This window comes from Musca vetustissima, unplaced genomic scaffold (assembly GCF_032173495.1).
Source record: "Musca vetustissima isolate MV318-11 ecotype Yass unplaced genomic scaffold, APGP_CSIRO_Mvet_v1 utg29365, whole genome shotgun sequence".
In the NCBI taxonomy this organism is placed as follows: domain Eukaryota; kingdom Metazoa; phylum Arthropoda; class Insecta; order Diptera; family Muscidae; genus Musca; species Musca vetustissima.
The window spans coordinates 153,776-172,841 of NW_026875076.1; the positions used below are offsets into that span (position 1 = coordinate 153,776).

General features: G+C 32.8%; 1 protein-coding gene across 1 annotated transcript; it reads left to right on the plus strand.

Annotated features, from left to right (window-relative positions):
• Positions 1-540: 540 nt before the first annotated feature.
• LOC133337601 (uncharacterized) lies at positions 541-17,255 on the plus strand. Its single transcript, XM_061545813.1, has 5 exons — positions 541-790; positions 13,403-13,494; positions 16,522-16,813; positions 16,890-17,039; positions 17,104-17,255. The coding sequence occupies exons 1-5, from the start codon at positions 541-543 to the stop codon at positions 17,253-17,255; spliced, it is 936 nt and encodes a 311-aa protein (XP_061401797.1).
• The last annotated feature ends 1,811 nt before the right edge of the window (positions 17,256-19,066 follow it).

Below are 19,066 nucleotides of genomic sequence, written 5' to 3' on the forward strand. Positions count from 1 at the left end.
AGTATAACGTCTATAACACGGTACGGTTGCTTGAATCTTAACGTTATCTGAAAATCGCACATAAAAATTTTGTAGTTTTGTGGTTGAACAAAAGCTTTTGTATGATATTTGGTTTAAACGAAAAAAGCTTTTAAATTCAAAGCTTGGGTTGGCAAATAAAAACCGCTACAATTGAAAAACTTTTAAAAACGTAATAACTTTTAAGAAAAAGGCCCATTCAACGAGCCACAGTCTAAAGGCGAAAATCAAAACTTTTTTGAAGAAACCAAAAACAAAAACATAAATTACAACAACGGCAAAATTTTAATGTTTTGGCTTTTTGTGCAAAGTATAAAAACTATAAATAAAACTAAGTGAAGAAACATTTCAAGATTTGCCACCGGAGTGAAGTGAACAAGAAGGCAACAAAAGTTACGGAATAAACTTAGAAAAATTAATAATTAAAAAAAATTGCGAAATTTTAAAAAAAAATACTTCATTAAGACAACAATTAGAATTAGTGTTTAGAAATTAAAACAAAAAAACTAATAATAATTAAAAATGCATTTGGCTATGTTGCAATCTGTGTTGGCCATAATGGCCTTAATCGGAAGTTCCCTGGCAGCCATTGCCTCATTGCCCAATAGCCAGGAATTTGCAACATCGACAACATCCTCCTCGTTGGTAAATGTTGATAGTTTATTAGCATTTCCTAGTGAATTGGCGGCGGGTACCGCTGATGACAGCAGCAGCAGTAGCAGCAGCAACAACAACAATGGTGGCAATCAGCAACAAAAGGAATTCAGTTCAAGTGAGTGTGTAAATAACAACATAAAAAACAGCAACAACAACAATATGCCATGTTACAATAGATCGACAAAAAGAAAAAAAAAATCCCCTCGAAAATGAAAATCGTGACAACCACAAAAAACACAACAACATGGAAAGGAAATATGTGACGCATGGTTTATGCAATTTTTCCTCTCATTTTGGGTGTTTTTTCAATTTTTTGCATGAAGAACTTGAAAACCAAAAAAATTATGTTACCAATTTTTTTTACATAAGCCAAAAGGAGTTTTTTGTGAAACCAAAAAATTCAAGTGTATGAAAAATTCAGGTTTTTGTTGTGTGGTGTGTGACCAATGATTTTTATTCAAATGTTCCAAAGTTTTCCAAATCGTTTTTCCAGTTTTTCAAATTGTATGTGTGTGTGTGTGTTTTTTCTTAAACCCAAAACCTAACAATGAAACAGAAACCAAAAATAGTTCGAGAAGGAAAACCAGCCTAATTTGTGTTACTGTGAGATAGAGTGGCTCTGTGTGTGTGTTTATGTGTGAGATATTGGCATTTGCAAGTACCAACGCTGACTGATGCAGTTACTGATAAAAATCTGTCAAAATTATTTTGTGGTCTTGCAGACTTGTTGCAAGCTTATAAAAGTGTGTATGTATGGGTGGTGATGTGTAAATATTATTATTTCTGCTTGAATGCCATAGATTTATTGTTGTTGGTTTTTTAGGAAATCAAAGTTGTTTAGATGTATTAAAGAAAAATAAACGAGTTTGTGTCTTAAGTCTTTTGTTTCGACTGTCAACAATAATAGGTATTTGAAAATGGAAGAAGATGATGAAGATGTTGGCAATGTTTTACAATGATAATTTGAGGGATAATTTATTTATTGAGAAGTACTTTGAGGAACTACTAAATATAGAAAAATTCGACTTCTCAAGAGTGTCTTTTTTGCAGTATTCTTTGATGAGAGTAATATTAGGAGATATTTGAATACACAACATTATTTTAAAATGGTTTGCATACCACAATAACTTTATATGGGGTTACTATTGATGAAAAACTTCTGTTCGATAGGTCTTAATCTGATAAACATATTTCAAAAAAAAAAAAAAAAAAACGGAAAATAAAACATATTGGCCATAGTCTGAAATTTTCTAAAAAAAACGCTTCAAAGCCCCTTATGAGAGGTTTTCTATGAATATGGGAGCTCAAATCAAGATAGATTCGCCCAATTTCTGACTCTTAGAACTTCTATACAAATTACAAATTCAAAGCGATCTTCCATTGATATCTAGACAGACAGGTTTAAGCAAGTCAACTAATCATTGAAAGTAACTTTTGAGATTTTCAAAGGATAGTAATAGTCTGAGATTTTCTACGAAGTTAATTTACAAAGGACTGAAGAAACTAAGGAGAGGTTTTTTATGTATAAAAAGAAACAGGAAAATAGAATAATACAGGTTTTCAAATAAAATTTATTATTTTGGTATTCAAAGATATTTGCAAAACTCTTGAGATAAATCTAAAATCTTGTCAAATGTCAATCAAAATTCTGAATTACCTGAAACAATGGTTTGGAAAACACTTGAAGGTATTTAAAAATAATTCTCCAGATGGAGAAATTTCTAAGAGTCTTCTTCAAGTTCAAATCATTTTGAGAGAATTACTGCAGAGTGGGAGATGAGGTCCTTAAACATTGAAAATAAAAAATGTTTTTCGACTTATTTCTATTTGTTTAAGAATTAAAAAAATAATATATTTTTTTTTTATTTTTCGAAAAACAAAAAACAACATCTACAAACCAGTGAGCGTAACAGTTTCTGTGCAAATTTTTGCGACATTTGTCCAATTTTTTTGCGAACCTGCAGATTAGAAAAATCAAAAAAATTTTGATCCAAGTGAATCCGAAAACTATATGCGTCAAGCCTTTAACTTCCTCCAGAACTTGATCGTGATTACATTATACTAGCGTATGCCCACTACTTCGTTAACGAATATGGAAACTATGTATGTTGAAATATATTATTTTTTTTTTTCACAGCAAACTGCATATGTCAGAAAAGCAAATCAACCTACACACCAATATCGACCATTCTTAAAATTTGAACGTATTTCCAAAACTACCTCTATATCTCAACACTACACAATTTTGACCTCAACAGAAATCTAGTTCTTTACTAAATTTGTTTTGATTTATTACTTTTTGTACTCATGTAGTACTTATTTCCAAAACTAATTCCAACTATCATGATTCGAGCTCTATAGTTTCAACCAAATTTAGTACATAAAAGTACGAATTTTCAAAAGATCCTACATAGCCCAATACTACACCTCAACAATTATCCCAACTCCAAATTTCAGGATTTCAGCTTTATCGCTTCACACAAAATTCAAGTTGTACGAAATTTAGTACCATTTAGTACATATAAGAACGCAACACAAAAACTGCCTATATCATACAATCAATAGAAAACTTATTTCCAAATTTTAGGATTCCAGCCGGATCGGTTTACTCAAATCTAAATTGTACCAAATTAAGTACATAAAAGTACGAATTTCCAGATCCATCGGATCACCTAAGTCCACATTATATCAAATTTAGCACCATTTAGTACACATTAGTACAACATTTCCATTACTATCACACAATCCAATAGAAATCGTACTTCTCAACTTCAGGATTCTAGCCCTATCGATACACCGTAAAAACAAATTGTACCAAATGTAGTACCATTTAGTACATATAGAAGAATAAATTTCCAAAACTACCTAAATACCTCGATTCTACACTTCAACAGTAATCATTTTTCCAAATTTTAAATTTTCAGCTGTATCGATTCACCCAAAATTCAACTTGTACAAAATTTAGTACAATTAAGGACACATAAGTACAAATTCCAAAGCCACATTCATACTCCAATTCTACCCTCTATAGTAACCTTAATTTCAAATGTCCGTGTTCTAGCTCTATATTTTCGATCAAAAGCCAAATTCATCAAATATTGTACCAATAAGTACTTTTCATACACATAAGTACACATTTACAAAACAAGCTAATTTCAGAAGTCCAAATTACCAAATTTAGTACTGTTTAGTACTTGAGTACACACACTACCAAAACCACATCCTTATATCGACTCTACTTCTCAACCTTAATTCACATTCCAAATGTCAAGTTATTAGCTCTATCAATTCACATGTTACGAAAGTGTACCAAATGTAGTACTTTTTAGTACGTTAGGGAACCTATTGTTCGAATTTCCAGAAAACTAAATTTAAGAGTTATAGCTTTTCCGGTACTTTGTAGTACTTTTCGTACGAACGTCCTTATTTGACATGCTTGGACTAAGTGTGATCCTCACCCCAAATTTTAAGATTCTAGCTTTAGACGTTTCGTCTGGTGATTGATGTCAGTTCTCTATGACCTCATTTCTTTTGATTTGTTTGTCCTCAGAACACGAATTGTCGTTGAAAATTATGTTCTTCAATGCCATTGAGTAGTAAAAAATTGATTTACACCCTGAGTAGGAGCGGGGATTCGACCTTTGTATTTTTTTTAACAAGAAGTCTTGTGTCTGCTATATTCTTACGGGTTTCCTCTTCTGCAGCATAAATAATAAAGCAGAGTCATTAAACCCATCCCCACTAGTTTTCGTATTTATGTACATTTTGATTTGCCGGTCAACCGTATTCAGTTATACGGAACAAAATCGTAAATAAAAAATATATAACTGTGTTAATTCGATGACAATTTACAATGTACGCACACTGTCGTCAATGTGTGACATACAAAACAAAAACGTCCGTTTTTGATTCGCATAGTGATGGCTATGAACCCATAAAAAATATTAACAACAAAATTATGTATGATATCTGCTTTGTTTTTTTTTAAGTTATGCTTCATCTCATTGTTATAAACTTGTTAATATTTGGTTATAAGAAGTGGCATTTATACATCTATTTTTTTGCATTATCATAAATATGAACAATCACACAAACATGAATGGGCAGGTGGCAATGTGCGATTTTTTTTTTCTTTTTTGCTAACATATTGAATGTGAGATCAACAAAAATTAGGTCAAGATCAAAACTGTTGTTAACTTCTTTACATTTTGTTGTTTGTGTGTATATTTGTTTCTACAATTACAGAAGCATTTCGATAATAAAATCCAAATACATTTGTGTTGTTGTTATCAGCTGACGCACCCAGTTGCTACAAATAAAGTTTGGGTCTTAAGTCTTTTGTATGAATTTGGATTTGTGTATGACCTCCCCATTGATATATTATATGGTTTTAAGAAGTACCAGGCTAATCTTAAGGAAATTAGTCATATGAAGTTTGTGTCTTAAGTCTTTTGTTTTGTTGTCTGTACTTTCTGTTTTTGTAATGCAAAGCGTATTAAACACACACACACAAATTTCATTTCAATTGAAGGCCATATTGATGAAATTTCATACAAAAAGTTGTGTGTAATTTAAAAACAAAATGCCAGCTACTGATGCTGCTGTGCTGTGTAGCCTATCATTCATTGTTGGTTTTTATTATTTGGATAAATTATTTTAACACCTTATTGAAAATAATTAACACATTTTTTTATAAAAAAAAACACACACAAGCAGGTCAGGTAATGGGTGACTTATTTTTGAAAAAATACATATATATGCGTATTGAAATATTTAAGTCAATGTAAAGTAGGTAATTACAGTGGAACTTATAGAAAGGGAACGGTATGACCAAAGTTGAAAAAAATGAAGAAAGAAGCCAAGCTAGGGAAACTTCAATTTGAGATATTTTTTACTTTCTTATACAAATTTGTTGTAAATAACCATAGGTTTTACTGTATTTTAACATCACTTGGTGCAAATAAAATTTAATAATTTATGTTCCAACAACAACAACAAAAAGGTGTTTGATTGCGAAAAATGAAAAATAAAAAACAGCTAAAATCCAAAATCCAAAAAAATACCCATAGTTGGTTACTTCATAAATCGATTTGCTGTAATGTTGCCATTACTTTGTACTAATGAACGAATTGAAGCAAACACATCATCCGCTTGTCCATACAACCACCCTCTACCGCCACTTTTAAAATTTTAGTTAGTTTCATTTCTGTTTTGAGTGCGATTTTATTTTACCGGCTGCAAGACTTCAACAGATTTCATATTTCTCTTTCTTAGAAGCTTTTTGTTTGCTGGCTTGCTTTGATGTTTCGTTTTTTTTTCTGTTTTACTTTTTTGTTGTTGGTGTGGATTAGTCTGCCACCTCATTGTCTTCGTCTGAGCATTGTACGGCTGTGATGAAAGACCAGTTACTGACCTACATCAATTGAAGTTGTATTGTGTGGTCGCTGGTTTATATTTTTACTGCTGATTTTTTAGATATACTTTTGAAATAGCCTTCTCATTGCTTTTCTTAATCTTTCCCATATAATTAAAAAAAAAAAACAAGAAATTATGTCGAAAATACTTCATGACTGGAAAAAGAATAAGGAGTGTAATGAGGTTTGTTTCTTAAGTCTTTTGATTATGGGGTTCACTTTTTGTCCGTTACTAAATACAATTGAATAAAAAAATATTAGCATTGTGACAGTTCGCTTGAATTTTTGAAGAATATTCTATGGAATGTAACTTAGTTTGTGGTCAAAAATAGGCGATTTCCCAAAATTTATGTTTTTTTTTTCAAAGTTCAGGCATTTTGTTAATTGTTGAGCGAAGTCAATAATCCTAGTTCATACGAGAGCCAGACATGTACTCTTTCCAACAACTTTGGAATTTTCGGATTCCGATGTTCCAGTGAGGAGTTATGATGCCCGCCATTAAAAATGAGGACTTTTCTTTGATAACAACAAATGTTTGTAAATTATTTTTCTTCCTTTTTTAAATCTTCAAAAATATATATGTGCAAAGTTACAAACCTTAACAAGCATTGATGTTCATTTACCAGCCCAATTAAAATCTTAAAAATAAAAAATCGAATGTGGGGGGTTCCCCTAAATATGGCATTCCCTTCAAAATATTCGCCCGATACCTTATAATACAGTACTATAATATTATAGTTATGCCCATACTGCGAACTGATTTTCTTCTTGGAGCTGAAAAAGCATTAACACACACATACAAAGACGAATGCGGGAGAACAGAATTTTTTACGCTCTGCCCGTAAATCGAGTTTTAAGACCCATTGACAGAAAATATTCAATATAGGTTTTTGTTTTGAGTTAGCCGCCATATAAAAATCCATGATATATTTTCGATGGTAGATACAATTTTTGACACCATCCTTTGTCATTTATTTTAAAAATATAATAAAATAAAAAATTAAAACCAGTGAGCAGTATATTTGGATGACCATTAATAGAATTGATATTAGATATAGGTCGGCAGTTTCTCCTTCTTACACTGGCAACTTTTCCGGATCATGGTATTGCGGAGTGAATAATTAGTGTAAATGTTGTTAAGTTCGCCTTTTTGGCTTTAGAGCGACACAAACTTATATACTTGGATATACTATCAACTTCTTCGGTATATGCCATCCTGGTGTAAATATAAATGCAAATTTTGTAATTTTCCACACAAGAACCATGGTCCATATTGACCAATCTTCATTGAAGTTGTCATGGTTGTTATTTATTTAGTTGTCATGGTTGTTATATATTTAGTATAATAGGTGTTGTGAGGATTGGTCCATAACCATGTCCTGCACATTGCTTAAAAACATAGTTGTGTAGGATATAAAACGAATAAAAACATATAATAATAATAACCGCCCATGTGACATGTGCCGAGAGTTTTTGAATTCCCATACTTTTTTAGATTCCCATTTTGTGCAAAATGGTGTGCCCAATTTCGATCGAAAGTGCGGCTCGAAACATTACCTTTGTTCAATATGTTACGAACTGTGTTCACTAACTACCAACAAAAACATATGTTTTTTAATGTATTTTCTATTTGTTTAAAAATAAAATTATGAAAAACTGCAAACTGGCTTGATAATTGCCCTGATTTCTACTAGAAGGCTAATGATATTGGAAGGTTTTAAACGACGTCTTAGGGAATCTGTGTAAGTATTTCGATGTTTACAAAGCTGTGCAACCCTGAAAAGGTTGTGGAAATAGTAAACGTAGGAATGTATTGTTTAAAAAAATCTGTCATGTCTGCCATATCGAGCTCACAAAATTCTAGATATCTTTACGGCGGCGAAGGTGGCGGCAGTGTAATGGGTATGGATAACAATGCCTTTGGCAACAATCTGTTATCGAAATTTCCCCAATAAAATGACAGCCAGTACAGCATCCATGGCCATTTTGTCGGCCTCACCATCCAAGTCAGCGGCGGGCTCTTCGTATTCCCAATATTTTTTGGGTATTCGGAATGGAGCACACCAAATGTGGAAAAATGTTTCACATTCGAGCAAACCCGAAATGCAGCACATGGGCGAATAAATTTATGGCTACAAACTTCCCAAGCCCTATAATTTATTTTTTACCTCCTAACTAAACGATCACATATTCGGTATCATTTTCTCTTCATCTTCTGGGAATAAAAAAATCCGGAAGTAATACTTCCGAAGAGTCATTAAGTCTGGAGACACATTCCAATATAACAAAACGATATAAATCATTTGTTTTAAATCCACTTTGCTGTAAAACATCTAATCACACCCCATCAACGTATTTTGCATTAATTTCCTACATTTGTTACCGTGACCCTGAAAATGCAAATGGAAGTGGAAGAAGAAGAAGAAACTGAAATCAAAACAAAACCCCTCAATAAAAAAAAACAAATTGGCACAAATTAACAAAAAATAATACAAATGGAACCGTTTGGAATTCATTAAACGCAACGGTCACTACAACGAATGAATAAATTAACAGGTGAAGACAGGTAAAATAAACATCAATTTATGCAGAGATGGCCCTACTGGCCCTACTTAGTGTTTCAAGGTGTTAAAATACCAGAAATGAAGAAGAGGGGAATTTTTATATAAACAAAAAAAAAAAAAAAAACAAAGAAACGTTAGTAATGCTAAAGATAAATACATAAAGGTTACACCCTATTACAAGTGTTTTCTAGGCGAAAATTCCAACCGAAGTGACTGATATTTAGAGTCAACAATTATACTAAATAGCAAAATCGAGCGCATGGTCTAATGAATAGAAATTTTTTTATGAAAATGAAATCCCTTGGCGGAATGAGATCCCAGAAGGATAAACACGTCATAGGTCAGGTTTTTGAGTCATGAGGGATGAATTTGTTTTTAGGTGACTCTAAAGTTCATGAAGATAAACGTATATATCTTTGTTTGTGACTATATTAAGGCTATTTTTGAGATGTCATATCATTTAGAACAGTTAAAATAACGGGATAAATTCGAAGTATAATTTTACTGGTATTCTCAGAAAATGTATACCGTAAAAATATTTTTTTTTTATTTAATTTACAATTACAAAAAAATGTTGAAAATTACAACAAAATTGTAACAACATGGTGACTATCATGTTGTTTTGACCATTGACCCTTTTCGATTAATGTGGCATTGAACTTTTCCATGAAGGTGGTGGCAGCACAAAAGGTTTCTTTTGCATATTAAAAAAATATATTCACAAAAATAATTGCCGGTTCAATGTTAATGTATTACAATGTTAACAAATGTATGCATGAATGAATGAGTGAGTGAATACATGAATGAACTACAATAAATAAGTATCGTGTAGCCGGGTCAAGAAAACAACATGTCAAAAAGAAGAAGAAAAATACAAAAACAAAACTACAATATAAGCAGAAAACCATGACCTACGTCACACTGACAACAGTTACTGAATCATATAAACAGTAGTCATTATAGGAAAAAATAAAAAAGACAATGACGAGCAGAGAAACTGTTTAGGGGGGAATAAACAAGAAAAAACATAACTTTGTTTATAAAAATAAAACAAATATACTTAAGGTTAATAACATTAGAAATCGTTGGGGGGTCAAATGTTAAAGTCCACTACTAGGGTTTGTTTATGTTTAATTGCTACTTCATTACTTTGTGTATACAAAAGACTTAAGACACGAGCACATGAAATAGATAGCCAATACAAAAAAATATTTTTAAGGTGTGTGTCTTAAGTCTTTTGTTTTACACACAATAAATTCATCTCAAAATACTAGCATTTTCGGTAAGATTTTATTTATGTATTATTTTTTATCAAATGGCTGGTATTTATTTGTTTATCTATTTTTTTAACAAAAGACCTGAGTCACAAACTATTGAAACAGATAAGAAATATTAGATTTTTTAAATAATTATTTTAATTCAATATTTTTTGTTCATGGGCCTTATAAGGCCCATATTTTAAAGTTTTTTTTAAGTTCTTCATGGGGTGTGCATTTGCTAAATAATTTTTCTACGGTTTTTAAAAGGTTTGGATTTTTTAAAAAAATTTTTTCCAGGGTCCTCAGGCGTGGATTTTTAAAATACCTTTCCAAAGTTTTTATTTTAACCAGTGAGCGGAGCAGTATAGTCGGACGGGGGCGACCATGCGATACCCTACACAACTACCACGAACTCTAACTTTCTGAGGATGTTTATTCCGAGTCTGAGTAATATTTCGTGATATTTGCCCCCTCTTGTCCGATTAGAGGTTAACAACACCTCTTCCTTACTTTTTTCGAATATTCAGTACAGTCCTTCTAATTACTTGTCCAGATTACATTCACGGTGGGTTGTGTTGTGATTTCGGATTATACTCTACTCGAAAACACACAAAAAATTATATTTTCGGTCCATTTCATCCCAAAATTTTAATCTGATCATCACCGAAAATTGTAGGCGTTGTTCTTGACCATAACTGGAACTTCATGAAAAATGTCAAAGCCATCAGCGCGATATTTCTCCCTCTAATGTGGTAATGGGTTACTGAATAATATCTGAATACGTAAGCACCTGTAAATATTTGACTGTAACTCCCACATCTGAGTAGATACATCACTATATTTGGTATCAATTTAAAGGCCAACCACTCCTCTTGGATATGCTATCAACTCCTGGGGTCTACATCCTCCAGGAGTAAATATATATGCCATAGAATACAAATTTTGTCATTTTTCACACAAAAGTCAGGGTCCATTTGACCCGCTAAATATTGACCGATCTTTATCAAAACATGCATGCTTATTCTCTGGCCCGATCCCCTTCTTCATGCAAAAATTCGCGGTGTTTGGGCCATAATTGCGGCCTCTGGAGCGACCAGAAAAACCGACAAAAATAATGTTTTTGGTCCATTTCATCCCCTAAATATTAACCGATCTTTTCCAAAAACATTTCATTGGCCAGAACCCTTCCTACATGCAAAATTTCGTGAAGATTGGTCCATAACTGCGGCCTGTATCGTGTTTACAAATTATAATGGACAGACGGACGGACGGACGGACGGACACACATGTCTAGATCGACTCAGCTAGTCGAGATATGACGATCGGTATACTTAAAGGTGGGTCTAGGACCAATATTTCGCGGCGTTACAAACATTTGGGGCTGCACAAAGCTATAATACCCTGACAACATAGTTGTGTAGGGTATAAAAATCCCCATAAAAAATCTACGTCGCATATGACATCTGAAAAAAAAAAATATTTTAAAAATCTATGCCTCAGGAGGGGCCCTCATATGACTTCTAAAAAAAATTATTTTAAAAATCTACGCCTCAGGAGGGGCCCTCATATGACTTCTGAAAAAAAACATTATTTTAAAAATCTACGCCTCAGGAGGGGCCCTCATATGACTTCTGACAAAAAAATTAGTTTAAAAATCTACGCCTCAGGAGGGGCCCTCATATGACTTCTGAAAATAATTATTTTAGAAATCTATGCCTAATATGGCCCCTGAAAAATCTACCCCTCATAGTATCTTATAATGGATTTTTATACCCTCCACCATAGTATGGAGGGTATATTAATTTTGTTATTCCGTTTGTAATTCAGCGAAATAATAATTTCCGACCCTAAAAAGTATATATATTCTTGATCAGGGTAAAATTCTAAGACGATCTAGGCATGTCCGTCCGTCTGTCCGTAAGTCCGTCTGTTGTAATCACGCTATCTTCTGAAGGAATTGAGATAGGATGCTGAAATTTTGCATAGGTTTGTCTTTTGTCTGCAGGCAGGTCAAGTTCGAAGATGTACCTCCCAATTTTTGGTATTTTGGGGTTCTTAAGTGCGTTTTTCAACTGAATACGCTGAAATTTGGTACATTGAGTTCTTAATGGGTACCAAATGTCCACTTTTTCTGGTAGCCCCCATATAACGGTACCTCCTAATTTTCAGTATTTTGGTTGTTTTGATCTTATTTTTTCCACCGAATTGGCTGTAGTTTAGAATTTGGTACCAGAAGCAGTGGACCGATATTCTCCATGTTCGAACTAGAACTAATTTTGGAAGAAATAATAAGAAATAATAATTAGATGAAATCAAAATCTTTTTAAACAATTTTGGTCCAAAGAAACATGGGGTCAAGGACCAATGTTTAGAGCCATAATCGGTTTGTAGAAATTTCGGTATAGGTACACTTTTTGGTACGTTCCCTATATTTTTATTTCAAGTACCTGTCTATGGTGGAGGGTATACAAAGTTCGGTCCGGCCGAACTTAACGCTTTTTCACTTGATTATGTTCAAAACAAAAAACTTAAGACACAAACGCTGAAGATAAAATCTCAATTGGCAAATAATTCAATTATTTTTAGTGCATGTGTCTTAAGTCTTTTGTTTTGTGCATAATATATTTTTCTCAAATAAAAAATAAATAGTGGTATCTTATATTAAAGATGGGGGATTCTATGTACAAACGACTTCAGACACAAACGCTGACGATGAAATCTCAGTCGAAAATAATAAAATTATTTATAGTGTGTGTTTAAGCGAGAATTGCTATTTAAAATGGTTAAATAGTTAGCCTTTAATTTGAAAGGTCGAAACCGTTGAAATCTGTCTACTCCTCATTATTACATCCTTGTAATAGTATGAGGCTGACAGATTTCAACGGACATTTGTTGACATTTTGCTTTTGCGCCACCTTTAGACATCTTTGTGTCAACAACATTGTTATTATTACTTACTACTTGGTTAACTCTCGTTGTAACCTACTGGCCACACATATTGTTTTGATCGATCACCAGCGCTTAAATTGTAAGCCATCGTACATATTGTTGTACCATACAGGTAATATTGTTTACCAATAAATAAATACTCGGCATTGGTCGAACCTTTTATTCATAAACATATTGTGTTTTATTTCTATTTACATATTTATTTTGGCTCCGGAGTACTATCGTGTACTGGATCTATTAGGAGAGCCTCTCATTGCACTGTGTGTCTTAAGTCTTTTGTTTTGTCCATAAGAAAACGATGTAAAATATAAAATTATTTGTTTGTAACATTATTTATCCCCCTAAAAATGACAAGGAAGGTTAGAGGTAAAATAAGGTGAATAAAGGTTAAAATTCACACCTCATTTTACATCTAACCTTACTTGTCTAATTAAAACCAACTCCACAAAATGTGGTTGTATCTATTACTCCACCTATTGTATTTCATTTAACTTAACTAACTTATTTTCTATGTTTGCTTTTGTTTTTTTTACATTTCCAGGTCGTTTACAAATAACACCCTGCTCCCTAAGTGATCCCAATAAAAATGAATGCATACGTGGTCTGTTTATGCAAATATTGCCGGAATTGAAGGTAATTACAAAAAACAACAACAAAATAAAACTAAATTTAGAGCGTAATTACAACATTAAATGGAAACAAAACCAAAGCAGAAGGCTGTTTAAGTAATTATGTCTATAATGTAATAGCCAATAAAGTGTGTTCAAGAAAAAAAAAATAAACACTTTGAAACTTAAATGTAAGCTTAACCACAACAACAATGAATGAAGGAACTATGGACGGTGTAAAATAGTATGGTAGGAAAAATTTACAAAAACAATAAAATGGTAGTACACATTAGGGGTTTACAGGAAAATGGTGAACAATGTATACATTTTTAGAAGACTTATAAATGTATTCCTTTCAAAATATATATTCTACTGTGTTTTTCTATATAAATAGGATATCAGAGACCTTATCTATATAGAAAATTTATATGCACAATATATACACAGCTGGCAGCTTTTCCAGACCATGTCGTTTTGGAGAAAATGTGTACGCAATAGAACAACAATTTTATCATTTTTCATACACAAGAATTGGACTATTGACCAGATCGCCTTCCCCTTGTAAAATGTCGTGGTGTTCAAATCGCAGTTGTGTTAGAGAACGACGCGAAAAATATTTGAAAATACATACTTGTTCCATACTTGGTCCATATGGGACTGTATTGTCGATAGGTGTACTTAATCTATGGTTAATAAAAATATTAAGCAATGCCAAGTTTAGACCACACAGGATTCACCATTCCCTTTATACAATGTATATGTTTTTATACCCTTCACCAGACTGCGGTAAATTCCCGAAGTTAAGGCGATTGGCACAAAATTTTATACGACGTACTGAAGTTACTATAACATAATGTTTGTCAAGTTTCTTTGAAATCGGTTCAGATTTAGGTATAGATTTCATATATAGTTTCGTCCGATTTTAGATAAATGGTGCACCAAAAACCCAAGCCAACGAATGTCCGATTAAGATTTGCTTTAAGTCGATTTTCATAATTTTATTCGACTCTATGAAATGAAAAATTTAGTATATGTTGCAGAATGGGATGGTAAAGATCACATATTTCAGTTCATCCAATCGTCTGTCTGTAGGATGCATCTGTTGAATATAACCAAAGGGGTGAAGGGTATCATATAGTCGGCCCCCTCCGACTCTACTGGTTTTATTAGAAAGAATTGTAAACAGTTACAAGAAGAAGATGCCCTATAGACCATATTTTCAAATTTAATGTAGGTTTGACAAGTTTTTAAAAAGTTCACCCTTTGTGGGAGAAGTAGCAGAAGGGGTGGACCCGTATGTGCTATCTTCGATCTTCATCTAGTTTCGGTATAAATATTGCAAATGTAGGATTAAAGCAGACACTATTCCAATTATTTTATGATTTGACTCATTATGGGGAAGGTACAAACAGGGGTGAACCGTTGGAGCCCATCTTCAGACTTCAATGTTGCATTCTATTTATACATTTTCTAAAATTAACCTTTGTGAATGAGAAACCAGAAGAAATCGTCCAATGAGTTCCATCTTCGGACATAATATAGATAAAAAACTTGTCCGTTCGGTTTGTTTCATATGAGACTTAAAAATGTTCAAAATTGTGACCCTTTGTTAGGAAGCTACTGCCAAAACCCCATGACATCACATGATAAATGTTCAGCAAAATTTGGACCATCTTGTGGAAGAGGCATCAGAGGGATTTGGCTATCTTCAAACATAATTTATGTTTGGAAGAATTATCACGGTGTGTAAAATCCCTTCCAGAGCTAGGGTGACCACCTGGCAGTCCGACAGATGGACAGACAGACATCGATTCCGAATTGCCTGAAACGGATTTGCTCCAATGAAACATAAATAGCGTCTAAAACGATATTTAGATGAATCACATTTTTATTGTATTAAAGTTCGGATCAAAATAAGCATAATACAGAACTCAATAGCCACTTAAAAATTACTTTTGAAAACAGAATAGCATTAACAAGACATAGACATTTTCAAAAGGGTTCAACAGATAAGGTCATATATTTTAAGAGAGCTTATAAAGAAAGGATCCTTTCCCTATAGATTTGTTAAGATTGGGAATTTTTTTTCTATAAAAGGAAGACCAGATTTAACAGAGGAAATACCTTTCACATAAGGATTATAAGCGGAAGGCTCTCAAAACATCCGCCATCAATAAAACACTTCTCAAAATATCATCCAGGATTTTTGAAGATGTCGTCGTTATAGACGCAAGAACTTTTGCTGTTATTCTATTAAAGGATAACTTTCCAGAAGAACGAATTCTTTGTTATTGCATTTTTTCTGTCGAAAGGTATTCCGAATTTCTTGTGCCAAGGGTGGAACTTTCAATAGGAAATATATAAGCAGAAGCCTCTCAAAACATCCGCCATCAATAAAACACTTCTCAAAACGTCTTCCAGGGTTTTTGAAGATGTCGTCGTTATAGACGCAAGAACTTTTGCTGTATTTCTATTAAAGGATTCCAGAAGAACGAATTCTTTATTATTGTATTTTTTCTGTCGAAAGGTATTCCGAATTTCTTGTGACAAGGTTGGACCTTTAAACTTTTCTATCGGCAAAAATATGTTTTACCCTCCAAAAAATCGTTAGGTCCTCTAAAGAAAGTGTACTGCGAAGTCCTGTCAGAAAATTATTTTTTTCTTTTTGTTTTAGAGGACCTCTGCAAAGAAATTCTCTTCATCTGACTTTTATTATTTTTTTATATTTTTTATTGAACGAAGGTATTTATTTCTGAAAGACTTTCCTTGGATAGATGTGCTTTTAATAGTTTCTCAGAAGCCTGCCGATTTTTTTCAGATTTCGATGATCCAAAGGTTCATATTCAGAAGAAGAAAGACTTAACAAATGTTCTTCTGTATAAGTTTTATATTTAATTAAGACATTTCGGAGCGTTTTCTGTGGAAGGATAATAAGGTTATATAGTCTACCATTGAATAGGGATCTTACATTTTTTTAGATTTCCATCCTTAAAAATTTTAAAAATTTCATTACTATTTTTTTGATTTAATTAAATTTTTTCAATAATTTCAGCAAGGACTACCAGAATTTGGCATGGGTTCATTGGATCCTTACTATTATAATCGTGGTATTTTCCGTTACGCCAGCGAGGGAATTCAAGGTGGCCTGCTCATCAAGAATATGCAAATTCATGGCATTTCAAATCTGCAAGTGAAATCTTTCATTGGTAACTTCACCGACAACAGTTTGATTGTGAAATTGGGTTTGGAAATTAAACAACTGAAAGCTGATGGACAATTTAAGGCTGATGTTAAATTTGGTGGATTGCGGTTGGTGCCCAAGGGACCCTTTAACATTACCATTGGTAAGTGGAATTAGAGGGGGAATAATTAAAATTTATAATTCTAATATATAAAATTAATCTCAAATTCTGTTTGCAGACAACATCAAAGCTGTGGCCCTCACCGATGGCAAATTCATTAACAACGATGACAATGGCATGAGACTGCAATTGCAACGTTTAAATGCCAATGTGGCTGTGGGTAATGCCAAAATTATTGCCAATGGTATATTTTCCGATCGTAATTTGAGTAAGTCCCCATCACAAATATTTTAAATTTTATTTAACTAATGTTGTAATTCCCCTTTTTTCAGACACCATGATTTTGAATTTGGTCAATGAAAATCTGCCGGAAATCACCCGTGTTGGCATCCCCGCTACCCGTGACCAATGGGCCCCCATTCTAGTGGAACACATTAATAATTTCTTTGCCCAAGTTCCTTTAGAGAAATTCATAACACCTTAAATGAGTTCTGTTATGGCCAGAGAGAGCACAATACAACCAAATATTTATATATGTATATGTATGTAGTTATTTAGTTATTCACTACACACATTTGTTTTTTTTTTACAACCACAACCACTACTACTACCACCACACCCATACACATGCAAAATTGTAACATTAGTATTTTTTTTATTGTATATACATTTAAGATAAGTTTTAGTTGTATAAGAAACATTGATTTATTTTTTTATAATACCCACACAATTTAATATTGTTTATTTATTAATTATAACAACAAATAAAAGAAGAAAAACAAAAATATTTTATGAAAATAAATTTGTTAAAAACGAAAAAAGTTGTTCTGTTATTGTGGTGTTTAAAAAGAGGTTGTCGTTTTAAAATCAGACATATCTTTCATATTCCAAAGACATCTTAAATGATGTCTAAGCCTAAATATTTCTGCTATAAAAAGACCCTCTCATAACAGGAAGAATACTATAAATTCGACCGGTCCAAACACCAGGAAAAACCAAAAAAATAAATAAATAATATTTTCGATGGCACAGTTTCATACATTTCTGAGCATCTGAAAAAAAGTTCCAAAATACATACACTCAGGATGGAAAACTGGGGTAGAAATTTCAGCACACCGATAATTAAACGGGATATTTGCATGGTGGCTATTTACGAACATTAACCTATATCGAATAATCTCTAAAAATAAAAATTTTATTCTCCAGGAATCCGATAGGCAAAATATGCCGATGAATGTCAAATTACAAATACTACATTGGGAACCGTTTGGGGCTATGTCAAAACATGGACCTAAAATGATCATTTCTGTTTATATGTATGTCGGCCTTCAATAAGTCTTTATAGAAAGTTACAGCTACTCAATGAGAATCCAACATATGAAACTATAGCCAATTTCGTCGAAACACGTACCCAAATTCATAAAATTCCGATGTAGCGTTATATGTAACTAACCCTGTAAAGAGAATCTATACCCTAAGAACCCAAAACACCAATATATATTGGAGAATACAGTTATATGGGGGATATTGTAAAAAGTGGACCAATAATGATAACTTTTAGAGGAAACGTTTGCTAATTATTGACGCCATAATTGATTATGTTGCACATATACGTTGTTATATGGGGCCTACCCTAAAAAGTGGTGTGATTTTCATCATATATATTGCGGGCTCTATCTCCGGACGAACGAAGAGACATGCCTAAATCCAGATCTATGGCTTTGTTGCCCTTATAAAAAGTGATCTTAAATAAGTTTCAAGCATTTAATAGAAAAAATACTCCTTCGGAAAATAATTTTCAAATAGGTATTTTATTCTCGAGACTCTTAAATACCAAATAAGAGGCACTCGTTGAAAAAGTTATGCAAGGGCCGTTAAAATACCTAAAATATGGAATATGGAGTCTATGTCAACGAATTAAACATTTTCTGCAAGTTTTTGGAAATCAATGAAGGTTGAACTGTTCGGAGGTCTTATTTTAATGTAACTTAGATTGGAAAATATAAAAATGTGGAACATATTCTGTTAAAATATGTTCCACACCGGGTTACTTTGGCAACCCGATTGTTAGATAATGCAGCTAGGTCATTCAATATGCAGGAGTGTAGCCTGGTCTTTATAAAATGTATACGAAGTTCTATAAAAAGTCAGACATACAAATATAACTTTTAAAAGGACATTCAATTGAAATAAGACTCGCTGGATGAATCCTAGGCAAGGATAAAAATATGACGATCATAGTAATACCGTAAAATCCGCACATAATGTATCTTCACAATCCGAATTATAGACTAT